Here is a 26,601-nt window from a genome sequence, read left to right on the forward strand (position 1 = left end):
CTCACATATTCTCATTTTAACCAGCTGTATAGTCACACAGATACTAATTATACCTATCTGAAGATGTGATGAATTATCATTCTTCACTGAGTGAGAAAGTATACACAGTCGGCAGCTAGTTTTCAGGACTCACCATTGAATGAAGGATCTTTTTGACATTCAGTTGAAATTTTTGAAACTCACATGGTAACATTAACCATAGAAATGACAATAGAGTTACCTGTGAACTGATAGTAGATGCTGGAAGTTAAAATCAATATAACGGTGTGGAAAACTGAAACGGAAATAAATGCAGGGTAAATTGAAATCTCAGAAATAACATATAAATCACAATGGTACCAACGGTTCACTCTTCTTTTAAAATATCCCACCTACTGCTCTCCCTCCAAAGGACACAGGTAGCAAAATAGGAAACAGGAAGACCTGCTTCAGGAAGTGGATGTATTTAATTGGCTAAGAAGTCCAGATGCTAATACTCCTAATTATCAGCCATTCTTTTTGGGTTTTGGTCACGTATATCCGAATACAATGTATATCAAATGGAACTTTTTGATTCACATCTGACATTTCAAAGTTTCCGTTTTTGAAGTCTCCTAGTCTTAAATAAGTAACACACTGTCTACTTTGCTTGAAAGGGATCACATGCTCCCCAACATCTAAGGCCCCATTATGCAAAATGTCATTTTGTCGATCTTCCGTTCCAGTGCTCACTTTAATTTTTTTAATAATAATTGGATTTTCGAACATGATCACAAAGACATCCCCTGTTAAAGGTGGTTTTCCCCAAAAGTATTCATCGACACTACTATAAGCCTTGCTTGCTTCATAATTCTCAAAAACGTTGATGTTGGTATATAGGCTTGCAGGAGGGTTATCAGGGATGTCAAAGGACTCATCCTCAAAATCGTCATCTTTCAGTTTATTCTCATTCCCTTTATATGAAGAATAATAGCCCATGTGTTGAAATAGAGATGGTTTAAATCGGATCACATTTTTCTGAGCCAACAGACCCCGGAAATGAGTCAATAACCAATCACAAGGCATTTCTTGATAAAACATTAGCAAAAAGTGTGCCAAACGTGGGAGGTCATGAGAATGATACAGTTTCCCAATGTAGCCAAGCTTAGAGAACTCAAGAGTTACCCAGTAGGTTCCTTCCAAGGAAGTAATGACTTTCTTGATGGCAGTTAAGAAATTTTTTGAACACCGAACGTCATCTTCGAGCATTACATAATAGTCAGAAGTATTGGCACAGAAATTGAGTAAAAAAGCATAATCTACATTTTGCTTGGAACGAAATCTGACTCTGTCTTCTGGATCATTGTAATTTCGTTTAAGGCCATCCAGAATTGGGTAATACTCCTCTGGGGCATGTATAACCATTAATCTTCCAGCAATAATATGGTGAGCAAATTTTTGGGTAATATCCTGAACCATGACATCACGCCAAGATGAATTAAAGTCTGCTAGGTGGACTACCACTAAGATCTCCTTCAGCTCTTCGTAGCTGGATTGCTCAAAAATTGACTTGATTGTCTCAAGTAAGTAGCTTCCTTTTTTCCGTTTCACTGATGAAAGTCCAACTGTAAGAAACCCTGAATAGAAGATTCAGAAAAACAAATTCAATGTAAACAGTATTTGAATAACATAAAAGAGTGGAATTTTTTTTTTCTTACACCTGCTACTATGTTAAGTAAATTCCTGAGTAGTTTTTGAGAGGACATTTTTGTGATTAGAGTATTGGGCTACATGTATAAAGGTGCTTTATAAATAGTTTAGTTTTGTATGGGAAGCAATGTGTTTCTTATGCACAATGTTGTATTTCTCTTAACACTTGTTAAATTTAAAATATATCTTCAAGTTTCCTGTGCTAAAATATTGAAGTAGATTTGAGAATATAGGTGAATGCTTATATAGCATCCAAACTTGTAAAATAATGGCAAAAAACACCTTCAGAGGGAAAAAGAAATTCATATTTAAGGAAGACAAACTAGTATCGAGTGATGAAAACTATTAAGGGTAGATTATTCTTTTTCTTTTCACTATCTTAAACTTCATCATAAAAATATGTCATATGCTTTCATTTTTTTTCTTTGCTCTGTGTCTTTATCATGCACCAGAAGAATTTATAATTGGACTTGACAATTTTATTCTGAATTTTGTCATGTGTGTGAATTAGAATGAAAAAAATGGATTTAAAATTTTTTTAACTTTATTATTACTCAAATATTTGGTGCACTTTTCTAAGGCATAACATGAATCTTACGATTTTGTTTCAAAGTATTTTATAGTAATTTTGTCTGTAGAAATTGTTATTTAAGACCACTAAAATCTAAATTTAGAAAACTAGAAATTTTGGAGTCAGGTGATGGCTCACCTCTCAGGCCCAACTTGCAGAGAGAGGCTTCATAAGCAGTGGAGCTGTGTTGCATCTCTGTCTCTCCACTCTATTTCTCTTCTCCTATCCCTCTCCCTCTTTAAAAAAAAGTCCAGAACCACCATCTAAAAAATGGGACATGTTTATTTATATACACAAAGGTCACTGTTGTAATGCAGATATCAATATGATGTGATTTGTGTGATCTGAAAAAAAAACTCCTCCTAAGATAAATCTTTCTTGGTTGTCAGAGTGATGGAGTTGTTTACACATTTCACTTTTACAACAGTGTTACCAAAATGGCCTCTCCTGAAAAACAAGTATGTTATCTGATGCTATTAAACTGAAGTCATTAGTCTTCATTACACTTAAGCACCAATATTTACCCCATTGAAGACATAAGTGTCAGTATTTTTACCTGTAATATGCCATTTGAAGATTTATAAGTTTCTAGCATTGCTTTGCCCTGACCATTGCTGATTTACAGAAGAGAAACTCAGTTCCAGTGAGGTGAGGCAACTCATTCGTAATTAGTACTTTGCCAAGGTTCATACCCATCCTTACTCTCATCCTCTGGATAGTAGTAACTCTTAGAGAGTATATGGAATGTAGAAATACTCACTAGTAGTACTAGTAGTAATTTTTGGACAGGGGTATTACAACACACGGAGCTGAACAGATAGTGGGAAGTGAGTCTTATGTCAGTAAAAGGAAATTCAAGAGGAGTAGGCATTTGAAATGATAAATATGTCTCAAGACAAATGTGAATTGATGTACAATATGATTATTCACCTTGGTAAGCACAAACTCCTTTGCATAACTAATCTGTGTGGCTTCTACATAATCTATGGTAAATTTCATGCTATCACACTCTTTCATTAATTCTAACATTCGTGTTTTTCACACGGGAATCTCTCAACATTGGGTGCATATTATAACTTAGGACATGTCATAGTTACAGTGGATAATACTTGTACTTCCTTCCTAGAGCATTTATTACATCATGATGTTTTCTATAGTGTATGGTATCTTTAAATCCATGAAAATAGTATGTTCCTTCTTGTCGAAACTGCATATAAATTGGATAGTTTCTTATCATAGTTCTCAGAACTTCACCATGAGATCATATTTGTACGTAAGGTCTTTGCAGTGCAATTGTTAATAATCCCAAGATGGAATCATACTGAATTCTGAGTGGGTCCTAAATTCAACAGTTAGTATCATTGAAAAAAAAAGAAAGAAATTGTAGAGACACAGAGACAAAGGAGCAAAGACATTTGAAGACAGGGGTGGGAACTGTAGTTATAGTGACACACACCATGTGACAACAGTCTAGAGGAGTTTGAAGAGACAAGGAAAGAGTCTCTATGAGAGTTTTTGGGGTTGTGTTATGTTGCGTGAACCTTGGGTACAGGCACACGTGCACCAGAAATAGGAGAAAAGATGTTATCATTGTAACTGCTTAGTTTGAGGCACTTTGCTATAGCACCTTAGGAAACTAGCACAATGATTTTCACTGCTTCAAAACGAGTGGCAGGTCATTTCAATCCAACCATAGAGTTAAAAAATGTACCAACATCCAGACCATTATTTGGAGAATTGGACAAGTTGGTGATGATGTGGCATGTTGACATTTATTATGGAGAAAAGTGAAATTGTGTACTTCTGACAACGATGGTCATTGCATTGGTCAATATGTTTACTTTATTGTCGTTACTCAGTTGCATCGGTGATTCATCAGTTTGTGAAGACACACTGAAATAGTTCCCAAGGTACAGCTTAAGTTTTGCTGCTACAAAAATAAATCAAGATTGGGAAGTGTGGTGGCACACTTGGTTGAGAGCACCTATTACAATGTTCAACAAGCCCGGTTCAAGCCCCCTGTCCCCACTTGCAGAAGGAAAGCTTTGCAAGTGGTGAAGCAGGAATGCAGGTGTCTCTCTGTCTCTCTCTTTATCTCCCCCTTCCCTCTTGATTTCTGGCTGTCTCTATCTTGTTAATAATGATCATAAAAATTAAAAAAAATAAATATAAATCAAGACTATTAATTTGGTGCTTATAATCAAACCCAAGGCATTGTGTATGCTAAGAACACAGACTAGCTTATCTGTTCCTGTTTTGCAAATATAAGGGTACTTACTCTTTCTTTGCAAAGGCGTGGCAGCTAGGTATCGATAGGTGACATTTATGGCTCCTGAGAAATTAGATAAATCTTTAAAAGTATGCACATAGCGTTCTGAATTCAGTTGATGGGTTGATGTTTCCCTTATAAATTGTTTGTCTCCTTCCTGAATGCCAAGAAGGAAACAGAGCAAATAAGTAAATGTTGTTGGGTCATGTGTTGAATAAAATTTCTTTTACCTAACTTTATAATATGCATACCTTCTTTATAGTATAGGAATTACATAAATCCTAGTTGCTGGCCATAATCTCTCATCTGAACTCCTACCTAACATTTCTCTTTCAGAGTCTGTCTAGTACACGCTTTATACTTCACCTACATTCGCCTTTTTCTTTAACATTAATAATGGCAGTCTCTTGAATTCAAAATCTCTAAGTAAAAGCTCTAATTATATTCATGTTAAAATTCACATTTTTACAATAATTCAAGGATCTTAAATTTTGACAATGATCTACTGTACCATCCACTAAATTCCCTATAGTTGAATCACATTTAGTTTTTGTTTTGTCTTAAGCATTATCACATAGGAAAAAAAACATTACTTTCCATGGTTTGGGAAATTAACAATCATTAGGAAAATTAATAATTGGATTTTTGATACTTTTTTAATTAAGAAGTTTTGGTCACTTAATGAATGGTATATTAGAATACTATTGAGAATAAAAATCCATAGCCCTTATTACATAGCATATTTTTTCCAAATGTCTTTGTGAACTTTAATTAAGATACATTTGTAATACATTTAGATGATGGAGTACTATACAGCCATTTAAAATGACGAGGTTATCTCCTTTGTAATATTGTGGTCAGAATTTCAATCATCATGCTGAGTGAAGGCACAGTGGTGAATGAGCTCCTAAGTGAATTTAAGAATAAAGGAGAATAAGGGAGGACATAAGCTGAAACTTGGACTAGGTGGGGCATATTGCACTGAAGGAAAGGGCTTTGGGGAAGGAGAGTAAGGGACAGGATGAAGCACTTCTGGTCTGTCTGTCTCCCAGACACCAATCCAGAGATGAGAGGTTGTACCTATGGGTCAAAGATTATACTGTCAACCATTAAGCCCCCCAATAAATGTTTTAAAAAGAAAGAAAAAGCTACATTGGTAGTAAGTCAAAACAAAGTTGCAGGTGATGTTCTAGTCTTTCATAGCAAGTTTACTTCTGTAACGCATGCAGGGTGTACATACACTATGTCCTATTGTAAGTGAAATCTGGCCCTTTTATAGTTAATCATTCTTATCTGTTTAATAATGAACATGTCCTTAAGTCTTTAGAAAAACTTACAACCAAGAAAACATCTTTAATATATATCATGTTAATCATTAACTGCTTTTGAAAAAAAATCTTCCCATTTGGATGTAAACTTGATGATAGATTAGGTCTTTATGGATGATGTTTTGTTACAGCATGATGACCTGCTATCATTGGTAAACGAAATTTAATGGCAATGCTTTGGGACTGGGGAAATAGTTCACCAGGTAAGGCATGCATCTTGCTTGGTACATGACTCAGAAAAACAAAGAAATTTTACTTCTTGCATGCACAGGACTCCAGCTTGGAAAAAAATAAAGTAATTTTTTTTTTGGTAGGGAAGCAAGATATCACTGTAAGGTAAGTTCCGTGTGTGAATCAAAACTTTCACTGTTTACTATCAAATTTCAATTCAGGCATGCAAACCATCAAAGAAAAGAAAATCTCCTCAGTTTTGTCCTAATATTATTTGACCTCATGGCCAATAAAATTTTAATAATTTAAACTACTTTTCTAAAGGATTAAAATAGGGGCGGCTAAGCGGTGGTGCAACTGGTTAAGTGCACATAGTACTAAGCACAAGGACTCACATAAAGATCTGGGTTCAAGACCTGACTCCCCACCAGCAAGGGGGACACTTCACAAGCGGCAAAGCAGGACTGAAGGTAGGTCTCTCTCTCTCTTTCTGTCTCTCTCTTACTTTCTCTCTGCCCTAGCCAATAAAAAGGAAAAAATGGCCACCAGGAGCAGTGGATTCATAGTGCTGGCACTGAACCCCAGCGATAGCCCTGGAGTCAAAATAAATAATTTTGAAAAAAGGAATAGAATATTTATTTTTATCTCAGTCAGAACATTTATTAGTTTGCATCAAATTCAGATGCCAATGGCAAAGGTAAGCCAAGGCTCCTGCTATAGTGAGATTCATTCTGGCATTATACATGTATATGTGTATGTGTATATGTACATTCAGTTATAAACTTACATTTATCTTTCACACTAGCTCTATTACCTTGATAATGTGGAAAAACCCTAGTATTAAAAAAAATTATATTGTGAAAGTGAGTACGAGTAAAAGAGAGAGAGAGAGAGAAAGAGAGATCAGAGTACCAGTTTGGCCATATCAAATTACAGTTGTACTGACGCTGGATTTATTTTACCATCCTGTTCTCATGTGATGCTACATTGGAAAGGAAATGCCGGCTACTGAATATTCTTCAAGAATCCTAGCTTGAAGATGTAAACATCTAGACTTCTGTGAAAAGCTAGACTGCACTCATCCTGATTGGATGCCACAACAGAATATGAGATGAAATGAAACCTTATGGAAACATTTTAGTAAATTCTCAAGAACAAACTTCTTTACATTTTTCAACATAAATAAATAATGGGACTATCATCTGAATCTGTCTTGTTGACTACTAACCAGAAGTTTCTACCTGAACTGCCAGGTTCTCCCTGGATAGCTTTTCCTTTAGCTACTAGGCTATCACATATTTCTCAGTAATAAGACAAAATTTTATGACAATCATGTCTTGGATGGGAATGCAATTCAATGGATTTGCTACTGGCTGAGTATATACCCCAGTGGCTGCTTTGAAGATGCTCGCAACCAAAAGGCTAAGTTGATTGAGCATGAAGCATCGTTGCTGCTTAGTTTACCTTGTAATAATATTTGTCTCTTACACTGAACTCAGCTTCCTCTCTCATTAAGAGCATGTATGTCCATAAAATGTAAGCAGCGCACCAGACTGTTATGTGCTCATGATTTCTGGTCACAATTGATTTTCTAGCAAAATACAAAATAATAATAAAGTCAAATAGATTGTGGTAAGGTAATCCTGGACACCTTGTGACTTGTTTATCTGAGACTTCTGAATTATAACTGTTATTACTTCCCAAAATAAAAGAGACCTCCAAAAGAGACCATCGCTAATGACAAAAAAATATGGCTGTTGATTTTCCGAGAAACATACTTGAAACCTATATAATGTTATTATCCTATACCACTACGGTCAAGAAAGGAAAATATTGCCCATATTGTGACACTCAGAAGTCAAGAAAGAAAATGGAGAAAACAAATAAACAGATGAACTAAATAAGACAAAAATTTAATATTGAACTATAAGATCAATTGGTGGTCACCATAATGGAAGAGAGAACAGGAGATAGAAATGGTCACAATATATGTGTTGAAGGACATAACTGGACTTAACGTGGTGAAATTCTGTAGTGGATGCAGCTGCCAATATTTGAGACTGCACACCTGTGAGTAGAAGTAGTGGTCTGGAAGTACAGCATCTGTTTTGCATGCAGAAAGACTCTGAGTTTGGTTCCTGGAGCCATAATAAACCAATGAAGAGAACTCCATGGATGGTGGAACAAAACTTTCTGCTCTATCTATATTTCTGTCTCTCTGTCTCTGTCTCTGTCTGTCTCGTGAAAATAAAGTAAATGTTGGGCTGGGACAACAGGACACAAGAATGAAGATACCATGGATTCAATCTCCAAAACCTCATGAGGCAAAAAAAAATAATAATGCCCCTCTGAAATGTTCATACATTATAATGTTGCTACCACAAAAATTCAAATGAACAAAAATTAAGAGAAAAATAGATAAATGAGCTAAATGTAATACAAATGTACTCTTAGGTAGTTAGACTCATTGCTGTTCATTAGAGAGAAGGGAAGAGGGGAAGGAGGAGTGTCAATTGAGTTCAGCTGTGTGGTGAAGGACAGAGCTGGATTCTGTTTTTTTTTAATATTTATTTATTTATTCCCTTTTGTTGCCCTTGTTGTTTTATTGTTGTAGTTATTATTGTTGTTGATATTGATGTTGTTGTTGGATAGGACAGAGAGAAATGGAGAGAGGAGGGGAAGACAGAGAGGGGGAGAAAAAGATAGACACCTGCAGACCTGCTTCATCACCTGTGAAGTGACTCCCCTGCAGGTGAGGAGCCGGGGGCTTGACCCAGGATTCTTAGGCCGGTCCCTGCGCTTTGCACCACCTGTGCTTAACCTGCTGCGCTGCCGCCTGACTCCTAAGACCTGGATTCTTAGTGAACTTACAAGTGGACTAAGTTTAATTTGACTTAAACTTTATTTTGAATGAAAATAGTCAACCTCATTAACTTACCAGAACATAGCTATCTTCAATGTACAAGTTCATAAATAGAAGGAAAATGACAAGAACTCCCAAAAATGATACTGCAGAGCGTTTTCGCAGGCATCTCATTTTATCCAGTATTTCAAATAGATGTTTCACTTGGTAAAATTTAAACATTCTCTCCTGTGGGAAAGAGAAATCCTTTCACTAAAAATTACTTTTAGATGCAAACATATCTTTATCACATATATAAAAGTCAGGATTTCACAGAATCTTACCTTAAGTGTTGGAACTACAAATGGGGCTTTCCATTTTCACACAGGGCTGGGAAAGACCGGTACAACATTACTAGGTCGACAGAGTCTTTTTAAAAAAATATTTATTCATTTATTTTCCCTTTTGTTGCCCTTATTTTTTATTGTTGTTTTAGTTATTATTGTTGTTAGATAGACACAGAGAAATGGAGAGAGGAAGGAAGACAGAGAGAGGAAGAGAAAGACAGACACCTGCAGACCTGCTTCACCGCCTGTGAAGTGACTCCTCTGCAGGTGTGGATCTGGGGGCTCAAACCGGGATCCTTAAGAGACATTTTTAATGATGTGCGTTTCATGTATTTCTGAACAAAGAAAGACCGTGAAGAAAAAAATTAGTCCGTTGATGAGAAAATATACATTAAGAAAATAAAATGATGAGTGTTAAAGTAACATCTACCTCCCCTTATGATAATCAGATCAAAGAAGAAGAAACTAGAAGGGTCTAGGAGTGATCCAAGAGTGGACATGTCAGAAGGAGCTATTGTGAGGGAATCTGAGTAGAAGATAGAGAAGTTGGAAAAGTCTTAGTTTCAGGTGAGTGTGAGCGTTTGTTTGAGAAGTTTAGGAGCTGAGATGGTTATGTTTCCAGTAATTCTTGTTAAATCAGAGTAGATCATGAAGTGGTAGCTTTGCATTACTTTCCGTTGTCTACTAATGAGAACTCTAATAATTCATGGTCTGCCAAAAATGGCAAAATTTGAGTCAGTAAGATTAGTGGAGACATAATTTTTTCTCATTATTCTCTTCTACATTCAGATATATATATATCAAACAGTCTTTCATTTATGATACTAACCTCTTTGTAAGTTTATACTTTTGAAGTGTAGATATACTTGCAATGCTAAAAAAATAAACAACAACAACTTAATCTGGGCCAGGTGATGGTGCACCTGATTGAACGCACACAGTATAGTATAAAAGGTCCCAGGTTCAAGCCCCTAGTCCCCACCTGTAGGGTGAAAGCTTCCTGAGTGCTGCAGCAGGGCTGCAGGTGTCTCTCTGTCTCTTTCCCTCTCTATCTCCTCCTCCTCTCTCAATTTTTCTCTCTCTTGTCCAGTAATAAATAAATCAATAATTTTAATCTAAAACTATGTAGTCTATAATTTGTGCCACTTTGAGTCATGTGAAGGATTCCCTTGATTTCAGTTTTACAATGAAGTATTTCTGTGCAAAAAAAAAAAAAAGAAAGAAAAATAAAAAAGAGAACTTTTGGAATTGAAATAGGCCTGAATTTCAAATTCTTACAGTCAAACAGCTGGCAGACAATCCCAATGATTGAATAAATATGATAAAGAACTTATGAATCCTTGTAGATTGTGTGAAAGTATATTAGAAATTGGGAGAAAAGTTTAACAAAGTTAAATAGTGGAAGAGCTCTGAAACAGACTGTAATACTTCATCAGTGATTTCCCTTGGCTGATTTTTTCTTTTTTTAAAAAATTAATTAATTTATTTATATTTGTTATTGGATAGAGTCAGAGAGAAACTGAGAGAGAAGGGGGAGACAGAGAGGAAGAGAGACAGAGACACCTGCAGACTTGCTTCACTGCCTGTGAAGCAACTCCGCGCAGGTGGGGAGCCGGGGGCTTGAATCAGGATCCTAACCAGTCCTTGCACTTTGCGCCATGTGCACTTAACCTGCTGCACTACCGCCCAACTCCCTGGCCAATTTTTAATTTAGTTAAAAACAATTCCTATTAGAGGACTGGAGGTGGCTCATTCAGTAGGGTGAATGCTTTGGCAAGTACAAGGATGTGGGTTTGAGCTCTTAATCACTACCTAGGGACATTCCCATGGGGCAAGTTCCAGGAAAATTCAACGGTGCTATGTTATCTCTCTCCCTTTTCCGCTTCCTCTTCCTCTTCTTCTCTCTCTCTCTCTCTCTCTCTCTCTCTCTCTCTCCATTTCTGCCTTACCTTCTTTCTTAAAAAGGAAAAGTGAGAAGAGAAAGAGAGGAGGAGGTATAACATCAATTGATAACAGAGAAATCACAGGCTAACCCTGGTGGAAAAAAAAAAACCCAACAACATAGATTTGTAAAAACACACATCTATTTTCATAGATAGAAGTAGTTCCCCTATTTAGCTACCAATGTATCACCTATCTAATCTTTACTTATGTTACAAATATATTGTAGTGGGGCCAGACAGTGGTACACCTGGTTAAACACACATACTACTGTGTGCACAGACCTGGGTTCAATCCCCTGGTTCTCACCTGCAGGGGGAAATCTTCTGGAGTGGTGAAATAGAGCTGCAGGTGTCTCTCTCTTTCATTCTTCCTTTGTCTTCCCTTCTCCTCTCACTTTTTCTCTGTCTTTAGCCAATAATAAGTACATAAAAAAAAATATATATATAGTATTTTATTGTTAGTATGACCTCTGCTAATGTAGTGATTTGACATCAAATTTATTTTATAGGTATGACTTTATTTTGCTTAAGGTTTTAAAAAAATTTACCTGGGGCCAGGTAGTAGTGCAGCTGGTTGAGCACAAATGTTATAATGTACAAAAACCTGGATTTGAGTCCCTGATCCCTACTTGCAAAGGGAAAGCTTTGCAAGTGAGAAATCAATAGGTGTCTCTCTCTCTTCCTCTGTAACTCCCACTACCCTCTTGATATCTGTCTCTATCCAATAAATAAATAAAGATAATAAAAAATTATTTTTCCATGATGTGAGATTATATGGACATTCACCTTTATTTATTTATTTTTTGGTTCTTTTATTTTTATGGAAGTGTTTTTAATATACCTGGAGCTTGTCTTGGTGTATTTCATGATATACTAGAGTAGTTTGATTTAATTTTCTATCTTCTGTATGGAGAACTGATGGACTTCTGCTTGCATTTTGTGACCATGGGTTGTAGCTACATGACTAGGCTTAACATTGAAGGATATGGGGAAAAGTATGCTCTCCTATATGTCAGTTTTAAGTTTGGTGGATTTAAAGTACAGGATGGTATCTAACATTGAAAAATAGGCTATCATATATTTGGAAATTTCTATGGAGGTTATAACAGAATTAACCTTACTGTGGTAACCCTTTTTACCAATATATACATGTGTCCAGTCAGTACATTACACACCTTAACACCACAAAATATTGTATGTCAATCATATATATTTTTAGCAGATCACTGCTCAGCTCAGACTTATGGTGGTGCTGGAGACTAAAACCAAAGCCTGGGGACCTATGGCACAAAAGCCTTTTAGCATAACCACTATGCTTTCTCCCCAGTGGTTACCAATATTTTTTTAAGGATAAATATTCCTACAAATAATACACAAGCCCTTTCATCTAATACATTTAGGTTATTATGTTAAGTCATTTTATAAATGATTTATTAGAATAAAATGTAGTGAAAAGCAAATTTATTATAAATGTTAGTAAGAATTTTAGTTTGTTTTGTTTTCTTAATTTGAAAAGTAAATGTCCAGAAAATATACAATGCTTCATAAATTTTCCTTCATCAATTGAAGAAACTGAAGCCTATTCATTGTGATTCAAATTTCAGATACATCTCCAACACATTTTTGCTTATCATTACTTTAAGTTCTTATGTCTGCACCATAAAACACAATACACAGAGCAACTGACAGCTGATCGATTTGTAGAAACAAGCATAATTTTATTACTGGATTCATAATTTCCATATACTTTTAGTTTCAGAAACAGGCCATCAGGTCCATGTGACTGGACCCTTTACAGCAGCTGCACTGTCACATGAAGGAAACTTTCCCCCTTTCCCCTCCTCCCCTATGTAATACCCTGACCTGCAATTAAAATGTGTGTAGAGACATTAATTGGCTATCTTGTCAGGATGGCTAGTACTTCAGCTGAATAAATTCACTTTTCTTACACCAACTCTTGCCTCTCAGTTAATTGACCTTCTGAGAGATGAGCAATTCAAACACTGGATACATTAACAGTTTATTTTTAGGTAAACACACACACACACACACACACACACACACACACACACACACACACACACACACACACTCACACCTAATAACATAGCTAGAACAAAATGTGTATGTGTATTTTTATGTGCTTAGGGAAGTTTTCAATATCACTAAGGAGTAATTCTCTACATGTAAGCAAGGTGCGCTACAATTCAACTCATTTCTAATACTATCTACCTGGACATAGTCATAGACTCCACAAGTTAAGAATTCAGTCTTGTTTAGGGAATTATATGAATTATACCTCTCTTATCCCACAATCTTGTTGATCATTATTAAATTACTACTATTACTACTAATAAAAGAAGTTGAAAAATAAGAAAATGCAAAGTAGAACTTGGACTGAGTTTGGTGTATTGTGTACCAAAGTTAAAAGTCTCTGGGGTTGGAGGGGAGAGAATTAAGTCTTACAAGACACATTCCCCTCTCCAGGTGTCAGTTGACAGACCAGGCCACTATCTGTTACCTGTTTTTCATTGACCAGTGAAACATTTTAGGTTTCAGTGACCCGTTGTAACTCAGCATGTCAGTCACAAGTCCAGGTTGTTATCTGTGCCTCAGATTTACTGGCTGAAAAACATAGGTTCTTATGCCTGTTTAATTCGGTTTATAGTGGCTCACTGAACTCAGAAAAAAAAGACTTTACTAGCTAGATTACAGAGTTTTATTCCCTGGGTGTCTTAGAAAACTTCATTACATAGTCAAAATTAAATTCTTAGTCACTGGTAATAAATTCAATATCTAGGTCCTCTTCTTTTTGCTCCTCACCCCTCCTAGTCCTCTGACCTGAAATGAGGGGAGACTGAAAAATTCTATTAATTTGACTGTTTATCAGGAAACCAGCCAATATCCTTAGGTGAGTCCAAAAGTCCTCTTAATAGCATAACAAAACATCCATTAGCACTCTAACAAAAGACACATCATTATCACTTTCAACACTGAAGAAATTTCAAGCATTTTGGAAGTTGTGTGTCTGTAAACCTGGAAAAATGGTCAGATTTATATAAGAAGTATATTTTGGTCACCTGAATGAATATACATGTATATATGAATTTTCCTTATAACTCATGATATTATAAATTGATTTACAAAGACTAATGACAAAGTAATAAACAAAGTATTTTAAGCAAGTACAAACAATGAGATAGCATAGACTGCAATTTAGATGCATAATCTGGGTTAACTGAGTATACACCATAAAGCTTATGATTATACAATTAAGATGACTCTTTAATGCTGAATGTCAAAATTCTCAACACAGTATTACCAAATATATAATTTCCTAAATCAGACAGAAGATTTAAGAAGTCAGTCACACTCCTAAGGTTAAAAACCCTTAATATTCACAGTTTAAGACCAGTCAAGAGGTAAATAAATGTCAAGTATTGGGAGTCCAGCGGTAGTCAATGGGATAGGCGTACGCGGTGCAAGGACCAGCATAAGGATCCCGGTTAGAGCCCCTGGCTCCCCACCTACAGGGGAGTCGCTTCACAGGCGGTGAAAATGGTCTACAGGTGTTTATTTTTTCCTCCCCTTTTCTGCTTTCCCCTTCTCTCTCCATTTCTCTCTGTCCTATCCAACAATGACATTAGTAAAAACAGCAATAACTACAACAAAGCAAAAGGAAATAAGCAAATATATATTTTTTTAAATCTCAAGTATTACAGCAGAAAAATGAGTAAATTAAGAACTCTTTGAAATACAAGAACAGGGGGCCGGGAGGTAGTGCAGTGGGTTAAACGCACATGATTCAACGCGTAAGGATCCCGGTTTGAGTCCTTGGCTCCCCACCTATGGGGGGGGGGGGGTCGCTTCACAAGCGGTGAAACAGGTTTGCAGGTGTCTTATCTTTCTCTCCCCTTCTCTGTCATCCCCTCTTTTCTCATTTCACTCTTTCCTATCCAACAACAACGAAAGCAATGGCAACAATAATGATAACCAAGGGCAACAAAAGGGAAAAAATAGCCTCCAGGAGCAGTGGATTTATAGTACAGGCATCAAGCACCATAGATAACCCTGGAGACAAAAAAAAAATACAAGAACAACTTTATGGATTTGGAAATATGAGATAATTAATATTCTCTTAGAAAACCACATTTTAATTAAAAAATACTTAAGGAAGAAGAGCTTAATAAACCAAAGTTATTTTAATAGGTTATTTATTTTCATTTCTGTCCAAAAATATGTATAATAAGTAGTGATTTTAAAGACTACTTCCTGTATGAACAGAAACTAAAATAATTTTATCCAACAATGGAGCTTGAAGGAATCATGTTAAGTGAGATCAGTCAGAAAGAGAAAGATGAATATGGGTTGGTCTCACTCAAAGAGAGAAGTTGAAAAACAAAATGAGAAGGAAAAACGCAAAGCAGAACTTAGACTGGAATTAGTGGATTGCATCAAAGTAAAAAGACCCTGGGGTTGGGAGAGAGCTCAGGCACTGGAACATGATGGCAGTGAAGGACCCAGTGAGGGTTGTATTACTGTGTTGAAAACAGAAATGTTGCACATAGTCAAACTACTGTATTTTACTGTTGACTGTACACCATTAATCCCCCAATAAAGAAATTTATAAAAAATAAATTTTCCATTTTAATTTTGAAATGATTTCAGAAAACCAAAAGATACTTTTTTGTCTTCGATCCATGACTGGAGATGGGGTACATTTAGAAAAATAGCTCATGTTTTCATAGTTTGATTGATTTTTTTTTCCATGTGGATATATCATTTTTTTTAAAAAAATATTTTTATTATTTTAATTTCAGCTGGAGAGAATTTACTATTGAGCTAGCACTCCTTTCTAAGCCCAGTTCCAGTTCTGGTAATAACCTTTACATAGATTCCCTGGTAATCTCTCAAACACAGTAAATATAAAACTATAAAATGAATTGTTTCCTTTCAACCTGCTGCTGGCTCTTTGCAGAGTGTCATTTTTGCTAAGTCTAGTTTTCCAGTGACCTAGACAAATCATCTTTAACATGAAAAATAAGTGCATTCTTGGTTCCCCACAGTCAGAAATATTTTAAGTTCTGTTTTCAACTTCTCTCCTACCATAATTTCTCCTATCTGGTTTTCACTACCCTTATAAAAATTCAGGTTAATATTTTATTTATTTATTTATTTATTTATTTATTTTTGCTGAGGCCATTCCTCCTGGCAGCCATTTTTTCCCCATTTTATTGGATAAGACAAAGAAATCAAGAGGGCAGGGCAATAGAGAGGGAGACAGACAGACACCTGCAGACCTGCTTTACTGCTTGTATAATGTCCTCCTTGCATGTGGGGAAACAGTGACTTGAACCTGTATCCTTGTGATTCATACTATGTGTGTTTAAGTGGGTGTGCCCCTGTCCAGCCAACTTTCCTTTAATTTTTGTAAGGGCTATAAATTGTTGGTGTTCCCCCTACCTGCTTGCTGTCTATGATTTTCTTCTGAAGTTTCTGGCCTTGAACTGATGGTGGGAGTTCCATTTCTAAGCAGAAGGTAGACACACCTAGATTCTAGGAGCCAGCAGGAGGACAGATGTTTAGTCCAGAATTATTAAGAATATGCCTGATTATGGAGACTAGTAGGAAAAATATAACAATAGAGATCTGTTGTGTCACTGAGCAGAAAACAAGCTAGCCACCTGAAAATAATGTCATCACAATGGTAAAGTCAGTGTTAGCTAGGAAGCATAGTCAGTTCTGTACCACCCACTCAGACTGTCCAGCCAACAGCATTTGAGTAAAATTTGTATCTTGCTTACAGGTTGCAAAAATGAGGAAAGGATACCGAATGGTTCTTAAGTAGTTTAATTATTTACTTTTCTTAAGTTCCAGCATTGTTTACACTATTATGTATACTCCACACATATAATTAGCAGTAGACAGGGGACCTGAATGATTCCTTTAAATCAAACCAACATGTTTATCTGGTGACCTACTTTTCCTTCCCACTGCTGAGGTAAAATAATCAAAATTTGTTCTGATTTGTGATCATAAGATATTTTTATATTATATTAACTTTTTTCTGATAAGAGTTGCAATTTTCCTTCAAGAAAACTGACATGCCTACAGGAAATAAAAAGAAGTGTTATATGAGCCTCAGTGATTCTACAGGTTGGGGTCTTGTCAGTCTGAAGAACTTCAAAGAATCCTGTGGGATATGTAACATTTCCTTGACTTTTCAGATGGTAGAGGCCTGGCATGTGAAGTTTAGACAGGCTGTATGTTTGTTGGTGAGTCACCTACCTGAAAGAATCATTGCAAATCACCAGCCAGCGCAAGGAACCTTGGATTGCTTGAGGTAGGAGTTTCATCAATTTCTGCGATAATGGGAAAAAGAAATATGAAATGTTGAACCAGAGAGCTTTAATACTGCAAGTTTTAAGATGGACAGACTATTACTTCTGTTAACTCTAGTGGTTTCCCCCAGACCTAATGATGTTAAAGCGTTTTCGTCCAATGTTTTACTTGAATATGTCCTATACTTAGTAAAAGTGAAGAAAGGGATCATACCAGACTATTGCCTAATTATTATTCTGAAGTTCTACAAGATTGATAATTTTTGTGTGTTGGCTATATCAAGATATGAGGGGGCTGGGACCCAACTTCTCAGAAATGGTCTTTCTCATAGAAGCAGACTTTTACATAACTATAAATTTGTCTGTCACTCCAGGGTGAGTGCCAGTGGAATGATGGATAAACTTTTACTCAATCTAAGGAATTATATTTACTTGGAGAATGGTCAAAGGGAAAGAATGATCAAGAAAAACTTAAGAATAATAAGCCTTTATGGGCTAGCGTATAAACAACATAAATGAGCTGTCATACACAAATCAACTGAATTCAGAACAGCGGCACATCATGCTTTTTTGAGATACGTCTATATAGGGGTTGTGTGGTGGTGCACCAGGTCGAGCACACACATTACCATGTTTAAGGATCACTGGGAGATGTCTTAGACTTTCCAAGACTTGGAAAAACCTCTAATTGTAGAGGTAGATAGCATAATGGTTATGCAAAGAGACTCTCATGCCTGAGGCTTCAAGTTTTGGGTTCAGTCCCCCACACCACCATAAACCAGAGCTGATCAGTATGTGGGGTGGGGGTGGGGGGAGTAAAACCTCTAATGTGGCAAGAACCACATTGTGGAAACTAACATTGTGTGCAGATGGGATATTTTCAGGGAATGTGGAATCTCAGTGCATGAAAAAGCTCCTAGGGAAATGCAACAGCCCGCCATAAGAATTCCGCTGAATCCTTTAGGTTGGATCCACAACGTTGGGTGATTTTCACTCTCTTTTAAGAGGTGAAAGTATCAAACATGGAGTCAAAAATCTGTCTGCATATTGTTTTAAAAATCCCTTTCTGTGGATAGAGACATTTAGAAACTAAACTGTTTATAAATACATAATGCCAAGTGGGAAGTTCGTTTGGCGCACAACAGTTTATGTTGGTTTAGTTTTAAACTGTTTTGTTGTGGACATGCTTCTTATATAATTGCTTTCCTCCGTGGACTCTATTTTCTGTGTATATGTGTGCCTCGGATTTTGTTAAAATTGTGTTTAAATTAAATTGCCAATTGCAGTTTAATGTTTAGATCACTAAAATGCTACCTTCTCACTGACGATTTTTCTAAAAACGTTTTTCCATCAAAAAATTGCTTTTATATTTTAAACAAACTTCTTACAGTTTTATCTGTGCTTCTTGACTTAATACTTTCTACTCCTTGAATCTTTATTTATGTTTTACTAACCTTTGAATTCTAAGCTTATAGGTCGAATATATATTTTTTAACTTCTTACCATTTAAATTGCATGTTTAATAGAATCCCTCTTAGGAAGATAGCAAAAAAAAAAAAAAACAATCCTGAGTGGATGTATGAGTATTTTTGCATTGCAGAAATCTTGAATATGGAGAGTCAGGAGAAACTGCCATGAATACTTCTATCTTATTCCCTGTGCACAGTATTCTGAGAGATTTACCTAAGAGTTTCCCTGCCTCAACCCAGACCTACAATGTAATCTCTGGCTCTTTGATTGCAGAAATGTAAATAAGTTTTTCAAGCTTAACTTTGTCCATCATCAAAAGCCCACAAGTTATTTTTTTGTTGTTGATTTTTTCCCCCTAAGTTATTAGCAAAGTGATGATAAGGCTATTTGTTAGTTTTTATTTAATGAGTTAAAATATGTTAAAACTGATATAAATAACCACCTTCCAGGATAGTTCAGTAGTGCATCAGAAATTTAATATTGATACTGTGAACAATCTGAAGAGCAGAATAATTAATTTCTGCCAGTGGAGCCTCAGGTAGATATACTATGGAATTGAGACTTGACAAGAAGTCTTAGAAAAGAATATCTGTTGACAGATATTCTTTGTACCTACTAAACCATCAGCTTAACTTTACTACCTCATATGCATATAACAGGAAGTAATAAAAAAAAACCTGTCCCCATTATATCACCATTTTTTCCCCTCAAATGATTGCTCATGGAAGTAGATAAAGAATTAGTTGTAAAATGAACATTGGGTAATATTTGTATTTTACATTTATTGTTGGGAAGATATTGTGTGGGAATTTGGATGCTAGTTTTCATCAACTGAAGAAAGATGCTCATTTATTACAGAATTGATGCTGATAGGAAGTGACAAGTGAATGATTATACTGTAACTTCGAATGCATATGCTTGTGCATGGCGGCACAAATTCTTCATATTTGTAGAATGTTACTTGGAGTCTATGCAACAGATCATCAAATGTTAATGAACCCAGTTTTCTCCCTCCAGCAATTTAGAGTAAAAATCATACTTTCCTAATGCCAACTTTTCCATGGCCATTGAAGGGTACAGAAATAAATAAAGGAGAACAATACCTCCTGCCCATCTGAATGAATGTAGCTACCTCACTCTCTCCCGAGGCACTGAGTTGTAACTTACATTTGATTTAATAGTGTATTTTTAAAATCAAGTGTTAAAATGCAAACCATAAATTACATTCCACTCACATGGGTTTGTAGCCAACACTTAACTTCTCATCAGGGAAAACATGAAAGTCTTAAAGTCAACTGTTCATCTCTCTGCTACGTGCCACTCTGTATCTGATTTGCTTGACTTGCCTTCTTTTTTAATGCTTTCCCAATTTATTTTTTTACTTTGCTTTGTAGAAGGCTGCACGTGCCCTCAGGGCAGTATTCAATAATCTCTGATGAAAAGGAACAATACTGCTGACACAGCAAAATCTCTAGGACGTCAAAGAGAGGCTTTTGTAAAGCATGATCATCATTATATTTTGTACAGCAGACACAGATATTGATAAGAGTAAATGTAATGTCTTTTAAGTTTTTTTTTTTTAACAGTCTTAAGTTGTACTGCCCATTTGTAGTTACAGGTGGTAGCGAAGTGGAAAATTACAGAGGCCAGTCTATTCTGGAAGGGTTCACAATGATGACCAACAAGATTTATTTTCCACTTCACTTTAAGCTTCAATGCAGATAGAAAATGGGTAACATTGACAGGCTGGTAGTTTTCTGCCACTAACTATAAAAATAGCAAAACTTGAGTTGAAGAAGGAAGAGCAAGCCTTTTAAAGACTGATTCTATCTAAGTCAAGAAATATACTCCCCCCCCCCCACGGACCCCATCCAAAACTCTCCTCCTAGAATATCACTCTCCAAAAGATTGCTAGGACTATTTTCATTTTGTTGTTGTTTTTTTTTTTTTTTTCAGTTAGCAGAAAAAAAAGTCTGGCTAGAGTGGAAATAACTACTAGTGAGAATATAAGAGTAAGTGTGAAGAAAGTTAAAACTTTTGAGTTGTGTCAGGAAAGTAAGGACTAACAATGATAATTTGTAAAACACATGCATGATTACCCTCGCAATACAAACAGTCAAACTGGTCATCAGATGGGGATTAAGTGACATATCTAGGCATAGTACACAGCAAGTGTACTATCTGGGCATGAGGACATGACATTTGTGTTTACAGATCTTTTTATGCATTCCAGTATACTTGAATAGTATACCAGAGAGATATTACAAGTTATGTGCTTCAAAATCAAGTCAAAATTTGCTTAAGGAAATATTAAAGATAATTCTTAATCATACCATATTTGTATGACAAATGTGAAATATACAGATAAGTATTCCTTCCCAAAGGAGTGTGCCATCAGCATTTCTGACATAGTTTAAATAAAATAACACTTTGCCTCAAAATTATTGCCGTACATGTTGTACAGTACTAAATCAGGTAAATATTATTTGAGCTAAGGAGTAACAATACCAGTTTGAATAGCTAGCTGTAATACATTCATTAATATGTTTTATTACCTAAATAATATGTTCTGTAAAAGTATTAATTATTTTTATGTATCATTTTTTTCTCTTCCTCTTTCCTCTATTTGAATTTTAAGAATACCAATTAGTTTTATGCATTGTTTTAATACTGTTTGTTTGCATCTTTCTTGCTTCCTTCCTCCCTCCTTTCCTCTCTCTCTCTCTCTCTCTCTCTTTCTTTTTTTCTTTCTATCTTTCTCTCTTTCCTGTTACTGTGGGGTCACTGTTACCGGCCAACTTATTCAGACTGGAAACAAGAAATAGAGACAGAGAGAGCAAAGGAGACCAAAAGAACACCAAGGCTTCTTAAAGTTCCGTGGGGGTCAGGTTTTAACCAGTGATGTGACAATGAGATACACTATCCAGGTGGATTATCTGCTGCCCCTGTATTACTTTTCTAAAATTTATTACTAAATTCTAAAGCTGGAAAGATAAATCTTACAGATAATTTGTTACCATGCAATTCTCTTCTCAAACATACTGATTTCACACACTCCCAGATATCTATGCTAAGCACAATAATTGCAATTTCATAACCAAATTAACTGGAATGGAAGCAAGGGCCTTTACTGAATCACTTGGAAGGAAACCACATATTGTGGATAAAATAACTTTCCTGCTAGTCATTATTAGCAATTTTAGGAGTCATTGTGATTATTTTTGGTTTAATTATTATTTATTTAGACATTAAATTTTCCTTTTGATTTTTTTTCTTTACCTTGCCCCTTTAGATTGTCTTTATTTATAGAATCTGCAAGGATATATACATTTCTAGAAAGAAAAGATTGAATTCGTGTATTTCATGCAAGACCGATGGAAGGTCAATGTGTCAAAAGTCAGTTCCATTAGATATTACAGATAATTTTAGAAATGTACACAGATTACAGTAGCAAAACAAAATAGGAAACAGAGGGAATTGTTCTGTCTACTTGGGAGTGAATGTCTATAGAAAATAAACCATATAGGAGCCTCTGGTAGACAGGAAGTGAAGTTAGGGTGGAGAAGATTCTCTACCACTAGAGGCATAGGATTAAATTCCACCAAAGAAGTGGGATCACAGAGGAAGTTCTTGACCATGAACTCTGCAGCTTTTAGTGACAGTCTTTCCAATCTCCTGGTGGCCAGTTTTTCCACATTAAAAAAATCTTGCTATTTTATTTGATAGGACAGAGAAATTGAGAGAGGGAAGGGAAGTTAGAGAGGGACAGAGAAAGATAGACACCTGCAGAATACTTTACCACTTGTGAGGCTCCCTCCTTAAAGGTGGTGAGTAGGGGCTTGAAACCAGGTATTTGAAAATGATAATATGTAAGCTTAATCAGGTGTGTCCCCCACTCAGGAAACTAAATTTAACACACACACAGTTTCAAAAACTCAAGAGATATTTTTCAGAAGAACTGCAAAATACTGAAGGGGAACAAACAAACGAACTTGAAATAGAGCTGCAACATGTGACACTTTGAATGCAGTTCAAACTGAGTTAAGAGGCCTAGAAAGGAGAATAAATCAGGTGGAAGAGAGAGTACCAATGCTAGAAGACTCAACCACCACACTTTGTAAATTTAAAACTGTTGGGGAGGAAAAGTTTAAGAAAAATGAAGCACCTCTCCGTGAAATAAGTAAGATGAGGATGAGGAAGAAGAGAGAGAGAGAGAGAGAGAGAGAGAGAGAGGGAAAAGAAGAAGAAGAAGAAGAAGAAGAAGAAGAAGAAGAAGAAGAAGAAGAAGAAGAAGAAGAGGAAGAAGAAGGAGAAGAAGAAGGGGGAGGAGGAGGAGGAGGAGGAGAAGGAGAAGGAGAAGGAGAAGGAGAAGGAGAAGGAGAAGAAGAAGAAGAAGAAGAAGAAGAAGAAGAAGAAGAAGAAGAAGAAGAAAGGAGAAGGAGAACTTATTCAGATAAATTATAGCAAACAAATCTCAAATGTTCCATTCACTTATCATTAGAGAAATGCAGATTAAAACTACACTGATAGAACATCTCACACCCGAAAGAATGGCGTCCATCAACAAATCAGAAAATGACAGGTGTTGGCAAGGTTACAGAGGAAAAGGAACTCTGCTACACTGCTGGTGGGAATGCAAACTAGTTTAGCCTCTCTGGAAGACTGTATGGAGACTCCTTAAACAAACAAAAATGCAATTACCTTATGATCCAGCAACATAACTCTTGGGCATTTATCCAAAGATCACTCCAACACTAATTTGAAGAGACATATGCAACCCTATGATCATAGCTGCATTATTCACAATAGCCAAAGATTGGAAGTAGTCTAAATGTCCATCAACAGATGACTGGCTAAAGAAGTTATGGTTCATCTAGTTTTACTCTGTAAACATAATAGATGATATTGTGAATTTTGGAACAAAGTAAAGGAAACTGGAGATGATTATGCTTAGCAAAATTAGTAAAATAAGTAAAGAGATGAAAGACAACTACTGGATGGCTTCACTCATATGTGGAATCTAGAGATCAGAAGCAAGCAAACTGCAAGACTTGTGACAACTATAATGATTGTCTTTGGAAACTAGGATGGTAGGTACAGAGAACATTGGTGGTGAGTTTGTTGTGGTACTATACAGTGTAATCTTACAATCTTGTAACCTACTGCTAATCACAAATAAAAAAAATTTTAAAAGTTCCATGAGGGGCCGGGTGGTGGTGCACCTGGTTGAGCACATGTATTACAGTGCGCAAGGACCCAGGTTTGAGCCCTCCGTCCCCACTTGCAGAGGGAAAGCTTTGCGAGTGGTAAAGCAGGGCTGCAGGTGTCTCTCTGTCTCTCTCATTCTCTATCGCCCTCTTGATTTCTGGCTGTCTCTGTCCAATAAATAGAGATAATAAAAAAAAAAGTTCAGTGAGTATCCTGGAAGTTGATGCAGTAAATAGAGTTGATACTCAAACAATCCATCTTGACTTTGACCCCTGAATTTGTTTACAATGGCTATGCCATTTATATTCTTTACATAGCTTAGAGTTTACAAAGAAGCTTCACTGCCCTGAACTCACTTTTCCAAGTAGTGAGAGAGACATAGACAGAGAAACAGGGAACGAGGAGAAGGAGTGGCACCATGGCACCAACATTTCTGTAAGTGCTGTGCCCATGGAGCTCAAACCTGAGTCAATGTCGTGGTAAAAAAAAGGTGCCTTGCCAGGTAGACTATCTTGCCAACTTATCAATAAACTTAATTATCATTTATTCCCACCAAAAAGGCAGGGCTGATTAACTTAAAGGTCCATGTCAAGAAACTTTAGAAATAAATTGATTATGTCTATGATTCGTAAATGCTTTTATGTTTATTATACTCAATCATTCACACATTTTAACTATATAAAACTACATAAAGGGTTAAAATATTCTAATATTGGGTATCTGTGTTTAAAACCAACACGTATGGTTTTTATTTTACTTTGTTTTTCTTACTAACAGTATCAAGTTTATGTCAATATATAAAATGTCAATATATAAATGTCAATATATAAATTATGTCAGTATATAAAATACAAAATTTTGTCTTTATTAGCAAATTATTTCAAAAAATAATGTAAATGAGGACCTAGTGAGGGTTCTATTCTTATATGGAAAACTAAGAAATGTTATGAATGTATTTATATTGTATTTACTGTCAAATGTAAAACATTAATTCCCCAATAATTTTTTTTTAAAAAGTAATGTAAAATACTCAGAAGGATTATTTTTAAGGATAATAGTTGCATTCTGAATTTAGAAATATTCTGGACTGGTTGCATTCTGAACTTAGAAATATTCTGGGCTGGGGCAGTGGTGTACCTGGTTGAGCAAACATACTACAATGTGCAAGGACCCTGAGTTCAAGACACTGATCCCCACCTGCAGGGGGAAAGCTGCAGGATCAGTGAAGCAGTGCTGCTGGTGTCTCTGTGTTTCTCACCCATGATATCTCCCTCTCCCCTTTGGACTCTATCCAATAACTAAGTACATTTAAATTTTTATAAAATGTTGCAGTTCTCTTTTCTCGTTCTATATTTTGTAAATCTACTCAGATTTTACCAAGATATAATTCTCATTTCTACAGACTCTTTTTAAAAATTTTTTAAAAATATTTTATTTTATTTTATTTATTTATTCCCTTTTGTTGCCCTTGTTGTTTTATTGTTGTAGTTATTATTGTTGTTGTCGTCGTTGTTGGATAGGACAGAGAGAAACGGAGAGAGGAGGGGAAGACAGAGAGGGAAAGAGAAAGATAGACACCTGCAGACCTGCTTCACCGCCTGTGAAGCGACTCCCCTGCAGGTGGGGAGCCGGGGTTCTAACCGGGATCCTTATGCCAGTCCTTGTGCTTTGCGCCACCTGCGCTTAACCCGCTGCGCTACAGCCCGACTCCCTCTACAAAGACTCTTAATGTATTTAACATCTGAATGTATAACTCAAGTATTGTGTATCATAAAGCCTTATTAATAAATAATTTCAGTCTGATTAGTTGTCCAAAAATAACAGGAAAAATACAGCATTAGTCTTCCTACAACATGCTTTGTAGTTGGTATTTCAATTCTGTTTTTTTAAAGTCTCAGTTCCATTAATTTATGTTTTTATTAGAAGTTTAAAACTTTCTGATGAGGAAATCCGTCGGTAGCACAGCGGGTTAAACGCACGTGGTGCAAAGTGCAAGGACCAGCATATGGATCCTGGTTTGAGCCCCTGTCTCTCTACCCGTAGGGGAGTCGCTTCACAGGCGGTAAAGCAGGTCTGCAGGTGTCTGTCTTTCTCTCCCCCTCTCTGTCTTCCCCTCCTCTCTCCATTTCTCTCTGTCCTATCTAACAACGACATCAATAACAATAATAATAACTACAACAACAATAAAAAAAGACAAGGACAACAAAAGGGAAAATAAATAAATAAAATTAAATTTAAAAACCGTTAAAAATAAAATAAAACTTTCTGATGCTATAAGTTTATATTTTTCATCTCCAAGCCTGTTAGAGTTACTGTTTACTTATATTATATGTTGTATGACACTCTCAGCTCATCTGATTTATCTTCAAGTGGGAATGGAATCAGCTTAGCGTTTTCCCTTGCTACTGATTTCTTGGAGTAGACTGTCAAATGGCTTTTACAA

At 36.0% G+C, this 26,601-nt stretch overlaps 1 protein-coding gene across 5 annotated transcripts in view; it reads right to left on the minus strand.

The window, feature by feature from the left end:
• Window positions 1-427: 427 nt before the first annotated feature.
• Window positions 428-26,601, minus strand: part of MGAT4C (MGAT4 family member C) — a 590,449-nt gene continuing 564,275 nt past the window's right edge. For 2 of the 5 annotated variants that reach the window (XM_060195499.1, XM_060195501.1), the window contains 4 exons: window positions 17,428-17,501; window positions 8,946-9,098; window positions 4,518-4,665; window positions 428-1,595 (listed from right to left, as the gene is read on the minus strand). In XM_060195499.1, coding sequence (XP_060051482.1) covers window positions 454-1,595; window positions 4,518-4,665; window positions 8,946-9,092 — 1,437 coding nt within the window. In that variant the 5' untranslated portion in view covers window positions 9,093-9,098; window positions 17,428-17,501 and the 3' untranslated portion in view covers window positions 428-453. Of the gene's footprint in view, window positions 1,596-4,517; window positions 4,666-8,945; window positions 9,099-16,602; window positions 16,704-17,427; window positions 17,502-26,601 lie in introns of those variants that run through there. The other 3 variants (XM_007516210.2, XM_060195500.1, XM_060195502.1) reach the window with 3 other exon arrangements.

Source organism: Erinaceus europaeus, chromosome 7, assembly GCF_950295315.1.
Source record: "Erinaceus europaeus chromosome 7, mEriEur2.1, whole genome shotgun sequence".
NCBI classification, from domain to species: domain Eukaryota; kingdom Metazoa; phylum Chordata; class Mammalia; order Eulipotyphla; family Erinaceidae; genus Erinaceus; species Erinaceus europaeus.